Source organism: Meriones unguiculatus, chromosome 19, assembly GCF_030254825.1.
Source record: "Meriones unguiculatus strain TT.TT164.6M chromosome 19, Bangor_MerUng_6.1, whole genome shotgun sequence".
NCBI classification, from domain to species: domain Eukaryota; kingdom Metazoa; phylum Chordata; class Mammalia; order Rodentia; family Muridae; genus Meriones; species Meriones unguiculatus.
In genome coordinates this window covers 39,323,112-39,335,852 of record NC_083366.1, presented here as the reverse complement: position 1 = coordinate 39,335,852, position 12,741 = coordinate 39,323,112, and the positions used below count along the sequence as shown (strand labels likewise).

General features: G+C 47.8%; 3 protein-coding genes and 1 non-coding gene across 4 annotated transcripts; 3 read left to right on the top strand and 1 right to left on the bottom strand.

Annotated features, from left to right (window-relative positions):
• Positions 1-24: 24 nt before the first annotated feature.
• On the top strand, positions 25-106 carry Trnas-gcu (transfer RNA serine (anticodon GCU)). The gene has a single exon. It is a non-coding gene; the product is annotated as a tRNA-Ser (tRNA).
• A 6,200-nt stretch (positions 107-6,306) lies between these two features.
• Positions 6,307-6,741, bottom strand: LOC132649203 (histone H2B type 1-C/E/F/G/I-like). Its single transcript, XM_060372465.1, has one exon. The coding sequence runs from the start codon at positions 6,726-6,728 to the stop codon at positions 6,348-6,350; it is 381 nt and encodes a 126-aa protein (XP_060228448.1). The 5' UTR covers positions 6,729-6,741; the 3' UTR covers positions 6,307-6,347.
• A 269-nt stretch (positions 6,742-7,010) lies between these two features.
• Positions 7,011-7,466, top strand: LOC132649218 (histone H2A type 1-E). Its single transcript, XM_060372512.1, has one exon. The coding sequence runs from the start codon at positions 7,025-7,027 to the stop codon at positions 7,415-7,417; it is 393 nt and encodes a 130-aa protein (XP_060228495.1). The 5' UTR covers positions 7,011-7,024; the 3' UTR covers positions 7,418-7,466.
• A 1,176-nt stretch (positions 7,467-8,642) lies between these two features.
• Positions 8,643-12,675, top strand: LOC110560237 (histone H4). Its single transcript, XM_060372881.1, has one exon. The coding sequence runs from the start codon at positions 8,694-8,696 to the stop codon at positions 9,003-9,005; it is 312 nt and encodes a 103-aa protein (XP_060228864.1). The 5' UTR covers positions 8,643-8,693; the 3' UTR covers positions 9,006-12,675.
• Positions 12,676-12,741: the final 66 nt, after the last annotated feature.

The following is a 12,741-nucleotide window of genomic DNA, read 5'->3' as shown; positions in this document are numbered from 1 at the left end:
CACGTGGCAGCACCGGTGCGCTCTGACGAGGTGGCCGAGTGGTTAAGGCGATGGACTGCTAATCCATTGTGCTCTGCACGCGTGGGTTCGAATCCCATCCTCGTCGGTTCGGCTTTTATTGAAGGACGAAGATTTCTATGTAAATCCAAATCCCAGGTAGCTAAATCTTACCGAGCTGTTCGGGTTTTAGCCGCTGTGAGTGAACTGGTCCTCCCTGCTGATGGAGTGTGAGCCAAGTGCCCGGTTTGATCAGTTTCCTGCAGTTTCTCCTGGCTGAGTTCCTTCCTGGCCACCGAAGGGAAAAAAACTGAGAAATAAAGTTTCATTCTGACGTTTTCATACGTAACTAGCAGTCCCTCTTTTGCAAATCACCCTGAGCACTAAGAAAAGGCCAGAGCGTGCGTGCACACACACCAGAACCACCGTACCAGCCTGTGTGCTTTGGACACAAGGAAACATGCCACGTTTGCACGGGCATTTGGGCTGTCTAGTTAGTGGCACGGCCGGAATCTCAACATTTCCGTCCTCTCCCTGTGCGTCCATTTGCTGTCCACCTGTCAGACCTTAGAGTAACTAATTCCCCTTCCCCGAGGCTGAGGGAACAGCTTAAGAACAGGTGACCAGGCGGGGGAGGGGCTGCTGTGAAATGCTGTCTTCTCCCCGCAGCCGCGATTAGCTGCGAAAGATCAGGCCACTTTTGCACCACGGGCGAGGGAGGGGCACAGAAGCTGCAGCCCTCCCTCCCGGGTGACTCACTCCTCGAAGGGAAAGCCTCATCTTTTTTGAATGGGAGTGGCCACCAGCAGGTTACCCATTCCCGGGGCTCAACCCCACAACCACGTGTGTACAGACAGTAAGTTAGACTCAGAGGGTAAGTAAATAATTAAAACAAACAAACATAAAGATAGAAGTGGGGGCCAGTTCTGGGGATATTTAGATGGGGGAGTCATCGAGATACATCGTGTACATTCATGAAATTTTCAAAAATTAAAAATATTGTTTTAAAAAACTACCAACTGCAAAATTTATGTTAGTATAAAATAGCCATGTAAATTGGGCAGTGCTGGCACATGCCTTCAATCCCAGCACTAGGGGGGCAGGGGCAGGCAGATTGCTGTGAGTTCCAGGCCAGCCTGGTCTACAAAGTGTGTCCAGGACAGACAAGGCTACACAGAACACCCTGTCTCAGACAGATGGATGGATAGATAGATAGATAGATAGATAGATAGATAGATAGATAGATAGATAGATAGAATAAAAATAACCATGTAATTATCTCAGAACTATTATTTCTTTGCATTTATGAAATTCCTGCTTTACAAAATAGCCTTTTATTTATTTCTTTATTTATTTTTAGGGATTTGTTGCTGCTATTGTTTGTTTTTGTTTGAGACAGGGTCTGTCCAAATAGCCCCTGGATGTCCTGGAACTCGCTGTGTAGACCTACCTGGCCTTGTACTCAGAGATCTGCCTGCCTCTGAATCCTGAGTGCTGGGATTAAAGGCCAGAGCCACCACACCCATCAGATTCTTTTAAGTTTTGGTTCTAAAACCTCACACTAGACAGTTCACAAAAAACAACTGCTTAAACAATCAGAAAGCACCTGCATAACCATAAGAAAGGCAGCTAGATCCTCAAAGCTAGCTTCTTGTAAAACAGCCCACAGAAGATGCTGAATATTTAATTGAATTCAGGTCCCCCCAAATATCTTCGTTGTTGAAGATAATTGGGCATAACATGAAACTGGGGCTAACATGGAGTCTTGTTTGTTTGTTTTGAAACAAGGTTTCTCTGTGCAACAGCCCTGGCTGTTCTGGTCTCACTTTGTAGACCAGGCTAGCCTTGAACTCACAGAGACCTGCCTGCCTCCTTGTTCATTCTGAGTGCTGGGACTAAAGGTGGGATTGACCGCGCCCAGGTTAACACGTAGACTTTGAAGCAACTTACCTGACTCTTAAGTCTTTCTCCCAGCCAGCCAGGGTGGCCCGCTCATATAATCCTAGTGCTCAGGAGGCAGAGGGAGAAGAGTCAAACCAGCCTTAGTGTGTCGGAGGCCAACCTGGATTACAGCTACGGAGACCATGTCTCCAAAAACAGAAACATGAACACACACAAAGAAAAGAAACAAAATTCTGCCATAGCTATTCACTGCTTGGCCTTTTCTGTGCAGTTAATTCCCTGCGTCCCTGTCCTTCGTGAGTCCTCACTGTCGGAGTTGCTAGTGAAAAGGTTCTTTTTAAAATCAGACATGCTACTATGTCTCCCGTGATTGAGACCAATGACGAGTGTCATCCTTTCCCGGTGAAAGGACGGGCTCAGCTCTAGCCAATGACGTGTTCAGTCGCCGTGACCCTCTGAGTGTCTGCTGTGGGTAGGGGTGACACTCGTCTCTGTTGCTTCTGCCCTGGACTCAGCACTTCCTATCCGGCTGCCACTGCGGAAGCAGAAGTGAGAGGGACAGCACAGCCAGTTGTGGGGGTTCATGGGGTGCTGTGGACTGCCCTGCTCCGCTCCCGGTGTCTTCAGATCTGCAGTTCTTGGGTAAGATAGTGCCATGGCCTGAGCAAGAGAAGCTGCCAGTGGTGGGAACTGAACAGGACAGATTTCCTGTTTTCTCCTATGATCCAGGCTTTTTCAACATTCCCAGGAATCAACAAACTCTTTATTTTGTTGTTGTTGTTGTTGTTTGGTATGTTTTGGTTTGGTTTTTGGTTGTTGGTTTTGTGTTTTTTGTTTTTGAGACAGGGTTTCTCTGTGTATCCTTGGCTGTCCTGGACTCACTTTGTAGACCAGGCTGGCCTGGGATTCACAGAGATCCACCTGCCTATGCTTCTCTAAGTGCTGGCGTTAAAAGCATGAGCCATCACACGGGGGTAAATCAATAGAAATTAAAGAAATAACAGAGAGAAGCCTCTCTGACAGGGGAGCAGGCCCTATGAACTCGGCGTGAAACAGCCATCCAGAGAAGGACTTCAGCGGGGTCACCTGAACAAAGTGAACTCTGGAGCCTACTCGCTGTGACAGCTCAGAAGGCTTAAGATGGCAAAAGGCTGAAAATTCAGAGCTCGCAGGGAAAGGCTCTAAATGCTGGGACATTTCACTCCGACAGCCTCTGTCAGGAATGTTACACTGCAGTCCTTCACAGAATTAAATAAGTAAGTAAGTAAATAAATAAATAAATAAATGGAAATGGGGCTGGCTGAAGAATGAGACCCAAGGTTGTCCTCTGGACTCTACACACACATACGTGTACATGCGTTTACACATAGGTACACCTGCATGAAAATACACATGCATACAGGCATGCAATAAAAGTAAAGTAAACTCATGAAGATAATGATTTGTGTCAGTGAAAACAAGGATTTAGATGAAGTAAAACAATATGACTGACATGTCATCATCTCGGGCACATACTGCTGAAAAGCTTTTGCCAGTGGCTGCTAAGAGGTACTCTAGAGAAAATACGAAAGAGGCATTATCTCCACCCACACGGCTGCAAGGGACAAGCTGCCTGCTCTGTATGACAGAGAAGACTCTTGCCAGCTCACCTGTGGGTCCTCGAGACAGAAAGACAATCAGAACAAAAGAAGAAAGAAAAAACAACAACAACAAAAGATTAGACAAAAGACACACAAAGCTAGGCTTTCCTGGTGTTAGGGCCCGGAAGGCCTTCCTTGAAGTGTAGCAGCCTCAACCCAGAGAGAGAAGAGCCGTTTACCCACCCCACCCTCCCTCCGTAAGGACGGGGACTGGCCACAGCACTGTCCGCTGGTGCCGGATCTATTTAAGCACAGGGGTGAAGGAAGCAGTATTCATCATATGAGCCCTTATAAACTGTTGGGGCCACCCTCCCACCTCCCGCCATTGCACTGCTAATTTAACCTTACGTCTGCTTAGGAAGTGCTCTGAAAATCCAGCCAACTTTAAGCCCCTTCTGTTATCTTGAGAGGATATGTTGGTCACGTTACTCATGAATAGAAGAGGGTTCCAGGAAGCTAATGAGGAAAGCCGAGCAAGAGAACCCACGTGAGGAACATGTTTAGCCTGGTCGTTTGAATCCATAAAGGAGGCGATGAGAAGCCCTGTTACTTGTCTTTACATATCGCACGTGGGTACCTGTAAAACTAGTAAGCACAGCTTTGGGCAGAACGTCAAAAATAAGCCCAGCTGCGCATCCGTTAATACAGCAAAACCGTTTTTAAAACGAAAGAGAGGGAGGAAAGAGGCCGAGCTCTTTGAACTTATGGAGAAACAGTGGGACAGGCCCAAGGGAAGATGAAAGGTCAGGGTGAAGAAAATGGCCTCACTTAAGCTATCCACCCTGAGGGCCCAGGGCCCTAACCTCCTGAGCTGACAGGTTCAGAGACTGCATCTTTCAGCAGCTTTGGCTGAGCTTTCCCAGGAAGTCGTCAGGATCATCCTGGGTACGTGGCCTAGAACTGGTAGATAGTGTGTCCTTGTTTATTCTTTTCTTTCCTTAACCAAGGTGGTGCCTAGTCCACAAGAGCGTGACTAGAGTTTGGCATAGAACTTGAAAAACAGAAATGATTTAAATATTCCCTCCCCAGGTAGAGAAAGGAAATGGGGCGTTGGAGACTGCTGGGAGGAGGGAGGACTGTCTGGCTCTTGCATTAGCTATTAGACTCTAGGCGAAAAGGCCAGCTGCATTATCCTAAACGGCCACAAGATGGCGACAGATCTCAGCTAATCTTCAAGAAGGAAAAACCCCAGCTCTGCAGACTCCTCCTTAGGGCCAACGGCTCCTTCCAGAGCTCCTTTCTTTTTGTGATTCCCAGGCTTTGATCTACAAGATTTGGGGCTAACAGTGAGCGGTGATTTAACATGGAGTTTCTCTTTACAAATGGATTCCAATCAGCATGGTGCTTATCGACCAAAAGAGAAGTTATGTTCATCAAATGAGGATGCATTTCTCTCACTGAACAAAACAAAATCAAAACCAAAAAGTAACGTAAATATTTTTTGAGACAAAGGCTTACCAAAGAGGAGGTTATGGCCCACAGGTTGAGAACCTCTGGACTAGATGATGGTGTTAAAAGCCACATTAAAATTTTAGTCATGATCTGGAAATTTTTTTTTATAGCCATATTACCAGTTTGTGATGAAAATTTTGTTTTTTGTTTTTTTTTTTTTTTTTGAGACAGGGTTTCTCTGTGTAGCCTTCACTGTCCCGGACACCCTCTGTAGACCAGGCTGGCCTCGAACGCACAGAAATATTTACGTTATTATTAATAACAGTAGCACAATTACAGTTATGAAGTAGCAATGAAAATAATTTTATTATTACAGGGGAACTGTAGTAAACCGTCACAGGGTTGGCAAGTTTGAGAACCACTGCTCTAGGCCTTTTTTGTCATATTTTGAATGAATGTACTTGAGTTTCTGGTCACCAGGGGCTGAAGGATCGTTAACAAGAGGGCAGCACTTAGATGGAGCTTAAAAATTCAGCTGATTAATGCCAGACCAGCATCCTATCATTGAGCCAGAAGTCTGGGAAGCATTCCTCAGGGTCAGCACACAGAAGCTGTGTCCAGTGAGGGTGAGAGAGAGTCGGGGTGGGAGTGGAGGACGAGGTTAAATGCGTAAGTCTCCCACGGAGCACCGGTTTTGAAGGCATGAAGGAGTCACAAAGAACTGTGGGACGGTTTTGAGAGCTCATTGGTGAAGATGCAGCCTCAGTTGCAATGGATCGAAAAGGTCAGAGGAGCCGCGACGGCTCGTCCGCGACGGCTCGTGGCAGGACTGGCGTCGCCTCCGGTCATGAGTCCAAGAGGAAGCTGCAACCTTAGCTACACTGAAGGCCCTGGCACCCTAATTCCTGAGCAGAGGTGACTGCAAGACAGAAGCAGGCCAAGACAGGAGCAGGCCAGAGCTCACAAGGCGTGTGACTCCGGAGGGCAGTCAGTAGAGCTACCAAAGCCTTTTTCACAGCCTATATACCGACTAAACCCCAAATATCAGATTTGGGGGCTGTGCTACTGGACATTGAGCAGTAGGACTTGAAACTTTTAGTAGCACATTTTAAAACTCATTTGATCTCCTGTTGTTCCGTTTATGACTTAATCTGTAGGGAACAGAATACAGCTGTTTCAGGGTGAAGAGACATGGTGAGGCCAAAAGAAAACTGCCCCTCAAATTTTATCCTAACTGAACAACGTGCAAACTTACTGCGCCTGCACGCCAACACTCAGGCGACAAGACTCTGAGGTAGATCAGCTTTCCACGGAATTCCACAAAAGACCAAGATTGGCAATAGACATGCAACAGCTCTCCTTGGGGAACGTGCGTGGCTCTGAAAAGAGCCTTTGGGTTAGGAGTGAGCCGGGCGCTCACTTGGAGCTGGTGTACTTGGTGACGGCCTTGGTGCCCTCGGACACGGCGTGCTTGGCCAGCTCCCCGGGCAGCAGCAGGCGCACGGCCGTCTGGATCTCCCGCGACGTGATGGTCGAGCGCTTGTTGTAGTGCGCCAGGCGCGACGCCTCGCCCGCGATGCGCTCGAAGATGTCGTTGACGAACGAGTTCATGATGCCCATGGCCTTGGACGAGATGCCCGTGTCGGGGTGCACCTGCTTCAGCACCTTGTACACGTACACCGAGTAGCTCTCCTTGCGGCTGCGCTTGCGCTTCTTGCCGTCCTTCTTCTGCGCCTTGGTCACCGCCTTCTTGGACCCCTTCTTCGGGGCGGGAGCGGACTTCACGGGCTCGGGCATCCTGATATGGCGCGCGAACTGCAGCGCCCGGAACGCCGGCCCTTCGCTTCATAGAAGCCGCATGCAAATGAGGCGCAGGAAGGAACACTTGTGATTCGCTCACAGTGGAGGTGTCGTCACCGCGGACTCTCGACCAATCGAAACGCCCGTCGTCATAAACGCTTCCCATTGGTCTAGAGGAAAAGGCGAAGCCAGCCAATCGCATTGCATTCTTTTCGCGCCCATGGAAAACTATAAGAGCGAAGGTCCTTCGCGTTCGTTTCGTACAGTTGGTAACAGCTGTTTACTGTTTGGACATGTCTGGACGCGGCAAGCAGGGCGGCAAGGCCCGCGCCAAGGCCAAGACCCGGTCGTCCCGGGCCGGGCTGCAGTTCCCCGTGGGCCGCGTGCACCGGCTCCTCCGCAAGGGCAACTACGCGGAGCGGGTGGGCGCCGGCGCCCCGGTGTACCTGGCGGCCGTGCTGGAGTACCTGACGGCCGAGATCCTGGAGCTGGCCGGCAACGCGGCCCGCGACAACAAGAAGACGCGCATCATCCCGCGCCACCTGCAGCTGGCCATCCGCAACGACGAGGAGCTCAACAAGCTGCTGGGCCGCGTCACCATCGCGCAGGGCGGCGTCCTGCCCAACATCCAGGCCGTGCTGCTGCCCAAGAAGACCGAGAGTCACCACAAGGCCAAGGGGAAGTAACTCCCCTGGTTTGGTCAACCGAACAAGGCTCTTTTCAGAGCCACCTACGTTTTCTAGCAAAGGAGCTTAGCATTTACTTGTATCAGTCTAATAGAACAAAGAAAAACAGAAACCTTTTTTCTAACAAGCCAGGCTCGACTCTAGTTTCTCATTAGTAACCACTTTAAAGTACTGTCCGGACACTAAGTGAAGCAATGGGGATTAAAATGGGACATGACACTGTCTTCCTTAGTTCTTGGGGCCGTGCACAGGGCCGCTGTTCACCAGGGCGCGGCCTTGGTGGCAGGAACGCCAGGCCACCGCACTGTGACTTAAATATGCAGTAGGCCGGGAGGAGAAAAGCTGTCGCGTCTCGGAAATCAAGACAAGGTCGGCATCCTTGGCACTAGCTTGATGTTCTAGGTAGGCCCTAGGGACACAAGTCTCTCCACGGTCAGGCCTTGGGTACAGCGGGAAGAGCTCGGCGCGGGGCTAAGTCCACCTGGGGGAGGGAAGGCACTTTCCTCCAATGGGCTGTGAAGCCGCGCCCACCGCCATGTCAAATTTAGGCCTTGGCCTTGTATGTCTCCCTACAAAATTCTGTGTCCTTGAAACTCCTAGCTGGAATTCCTTCACTTAGAGTCTCTTCTTGCTAACTCCAGTATGTAACTTTATCTAGTTTCCCTGTACCTAAATTGTTTCAAAACCTGACTTAAGTATCGAACCGTGTTTTTCTGCAAGGCAGGCGTTGCGCTGTGCTCAGAACCGGGCGGATCGCCTAGTTCGGAACCAGCCTGGTCTAGTGGCGACTATCAGGTTAGATACAGTAAGACTTTCTTCAGATGAGTGCGGAGACCTGAAACAACAGCAGCTCAAATGGTTCCCACACTAAGGCATTTTGTAGAGCATTCGAGTTGTGCGGCGCAGTTGATTTTTCTCATCGCTTTATTGTTGCATTCACTAAAAGGCGCTCCGAGTTACACAGCACTGCCGAAAGGGAAAACGTAAAAGGGGGGAGATGACGGAATTTGCCCCCTTTCTAGTTCTATCCTACTTGTTTCAGAAGGGTGGGGACGGGAACCACACTAAAAGGCGAGAAACAGACTGGCTGCAATGAAAAGAAAGAGCCGCTGGGTTCCCGCGGGCTGAGGGCCCCTCCCCCTGCCGCAGGCACTTCCGCCTGCCGCTTCCTGTTCTCACTCCGGTCCGCACGTTCCCTATAATAGACAACTGCTCCGCCGTGCGGCTCATCAGCCTGCTTTTCTGTCTGTAGTCTATCCTTGTACTGTACATCGCCATGTCGGGTCGCGGCAAGGGCGGGAAGGGCCTGGGCAAAGGCGGCGCTAAGCGCCACCGCAAGGTGCTGCGCGACAACATCCAGGGCATCACCAAGCCCGCCATCCGCCGCCTGGCCCGGCGCGGAGGCGTGAAGCGCATCTCTGGCCTCATCTACGAGGAGACCCGCGGGGTGCTGAAGGTGTTCCTGGAGAACGTGATCCGCGACGCCGTCACCTACACGGAGCACGCCAAGCGCAAGACGGTCACCGCCATGGACGTGGTGTACGCGCTCAAGCGCCAGGGCCGCACGCTCTACGGCTTCGGCGGCTAAAGCTATGGTCCGCGCTTCTTTATTTAAAAGGCCCTTTTCAGGGCCGCCACACACTCAGAAAAGGAGCTGAACTAGTGTTGGAGGCTTCGCCCGGGAGGTGGAGGTTTGTGCCTCGTCGTTTCCGGTTAATATCGGGTTCTCTGTTTCCTGGGACTGCAGGGCGGGTTTTGTGTTGGCACGGGGCCTTCCCCGCGGCTCGAGGCTTCTAAATTGAAAGTTTGGATTCAGAATGCCTATAAACTACTATGCAGCCCCCAATTCCTGAAATACCATTTGCAGCCGTCTATGCTAACGGCTTGTGGCTTGTTTAGCAGCGTGGAGCTGACTGCGTGTCTGGTGTGCAGTACTGGCACAGAAAAGTTCTATGCAACCTCTTCCATATCCCAACTAGGTCATACTAAGTTCTTTAGATTACCAAGGAGCTGGTAGTGGTAGTCCTAGAGTGCAAAATTTAGAGCAGTTTGAACTCGCTGAACCAGTTGAATTTTCAGTTCTTAAATCTTGCAGGATTATGAGGGTCTTATCCGAAAAAGATTTTTATTCTGCGCATTAATGTCTTTCCCTACCTCATTTTTCATGTTCGAGCCCATTTTCACCGACCATTCCCTTAGAAAAGTTTAGTTGGTTTCGGATTGAATCTTAACATCTTTAAGTCACCCCTGTTTGAATGTCAGGTAATAGTCATTTACGGCTTTTTGTTTGAGACAGTCTCACTATGTAGCTGTTGAAACTACATAGGCTAATAATTATTACTAAAGGCCTATAATTATTTTCGTGGTTATTATTAAGCCACTACCATAACAAGACAGACACCTGTTGTATTTAAATAACCCTTAATTCGCCTGAGGCTGGGCAGATATCAACCCCAATCACCTTGTTTTCTCTCAGCCCCACATCCCATGCCCTTTTCTTTAATCATTTCCACTTGGGCTACTTCTATCCAATCAATAAATACTCGCACAGGCTCTAGGAGTCTGGGACGATTTTCTCCACACCGTTTAGAAGGTTCACTCACTCTTCCCAGGAGTGGCTATTTTCCTATCCCACAGCAGCTCTCTTTCCCCCACCTGTCACTCCATCTCTCGTGATCCTTCTGTCCTCCACACTCTGCCTCTCACTTCTGCGATGCCCAGGTGTGTAGGCCATTTATTCAGCCAATCGGGGATAATTTATTATACCGCATTACTTGGGGTACGTGATAATCTGCTCATAAAACAGTGAGAATCTTGGGGGACAAGCAATTAACAAATTCAAAGCACCAGACCATGCTGTTACATGTCGCCCTGGCTGTCCTACAGCTCTATGTAGACCCGGTTGGTCTGGAACCCACAGATCCACCAGCAACCCTTCCAAGGGATGGAGGGGTGTGCTACCATGCCTGGCATGTGTGGCTTTTTAAACAAGGATGCAAGGCATGGGACTGAGGAAGTGAATGCTTAATTGTGTTTTTAGTTTTCACCTTAAGAGTTGGATTTAATCATCAGATTAATATTAATCATGTTTGCAACAATTTAGGTACATAATCTGAATCTCTTGGAGAACTCTAAATTTAAGAACTCAAAGCAGATCACACTGGGTTTACACCTTTAGATCCCAGCACTCAGGAAGCAGAGGCAGGGAGACCCCTGTAACTCCAAGGCCACTACAGGTTTGAGACTTTCAAACAATAGAAAACAAAACAATCAAAATACAGATCAAGAAACTTAATGGACTGTAAAAGTATACTATGGACTCTAGATCTCAAACACTTGAAAAAAATGCAAGGTCTATTTAAATGGTTTACATACTCAAACCATTTTTCGTACAGTGGCTCATATGGAACATATTAAAATGTCTCTCTTTTTTTCAACCTTGTTAAAAATGTGTCTGCTAACTAAATGAAAACTGTATGTCAGTACTGTGTCCCTCCTGAGCAGTAAATTTAGAGTAACAAAGTGGATTTATAGGAATAAATCAGAAAATCCTGGAAGAATGAATGAATTTAAATCTCCTTTCTATTCATATCTCATGTTGAGGTAGGACAAAGAAACAAGATTACAGGAACACAGGAATGGCTAAAAGCTCACTCTGGAGGGAAACCCTTCATCAGATGAGAATTTACACCAACTGCCTGAAGTTCTCCCGTTCTCTCTCTCTCTCTCTCTCTCTCTCTCTCTCTCTCTCTCTCTCTCTCGACTGCTTCTGCCTTCCTGAGTCCTGGAACCACAGGCCTGCGCCACTGAAATTTGCCGTTTTCTAGGAACTCTCACCAGAACCTTCATTTACAGTTTGAGGGGGGGAAGGGTGAAGGGGAGGACCCTAAACCAACCCTGGGTGCACCTGTGGGTTCCCCTACTTTCATTCTGTCAGACTGCGGTCCCAGCCAAGACACCTCCAAACCTACCCTATAGTCTTATCATTTAAGAGAAAAGGGACAGAGGTAGAAGGGGGAGAAAGGCCCTTCCAGGCCCCTCCAGACCCTGTAGAGCAATAAAATTCCAAACAGCTTCAAAGACCCGATAGACAGTCACCATGGGGCACTGGAAATGAGACTTTCTCCAGGACAGGGACTGAAACAGTGACGAGGCTGTCCAAATGTTACCTGAAGAAACTGCAGTGGAGCTACCATTATCCTAAGGTAAGGCACAAACTCCTTATTACTAAATAAATTTATTTATTTATTTTTTTTTTTTTTTGAGGCAGGGTCTCTCTGTCTAGGCCTGGATGTCCTGGAACTCTGTAGACCTAGAACTCAGAGAGCCACCTGCCTCTCTGCCTTCTGCACATATCATCACCACCACCACCACCACCACCACCACCACGCCAGCTTGCAAAAATGATTTAAAAACGGGTATTGGTGTAGAAAATTCAACTTTTTAATAGTTTGTTTATAAAGATCCAACTAAAATATTATTTTATCCAAAGTTAATTGAAATATACATATATGTATGTATTTATGTATATATATATGGATGAAGAAGAAGGAAATGACAGACATATATGGTAAAGAGAGAGAAGGGAATCTTGTCCTGGAACCTTGTCCTGCCTTTGATAGTGTTGTGTGAATTATTTAAGCTTTGTGCATCAGTTTTGCTGTTCATGAAAGAACACTGATCTTAACTCTGATTCATTTCAACTGTTAATTCTGTTCTCTCCACAGAAACGAAATGAGATCCACATGAAAGGAGAGGAACAAGGCAACAATGAAAGTTAAGGCCTTACTTCCAACCCACGTTTTCTATTAAAATATAATGTAGTTTCAGAATTTCAGAGAAGAACAAAATAAATTTTGTAAAATTAAGATTGATTTTCAAAAACTGGCTTTACCAACCCAGTGTTAATAACAGCAGAATCCCACTAAGAGTTCAGGAGCTGAAAAGCTTGATCCAAGACTAACAATGAAATCAACCTGAAGGTGGAATTCTTCATCCTTCTAAGAGTCCTGGGTATCAGATGCTGGGTGGGTGGAGCAGGTTTACAATCCAGGACCTCAAATTGCTGAAGCAGAAGTCCGGGGTTTGCTGCAGAACGAATCCCAAGTCAGCCAGGGCTACACAGCAAAAACCTGTCTCAAAAGACAAACGTAATAGTGGAAACCTAAACACTTACTGAAAAAAAATAAAAATAAAAAAATACAAGCACCATTTCCTAAGTTCTTCATTCTTTTCCAAGATTGAAATAGGCAGTGTCTCCACAGGTGTTTTTTCCCCTCAGCTACTGGGTGTCTAAGGGTTATAAAGACTCAGCTACAGTTAAG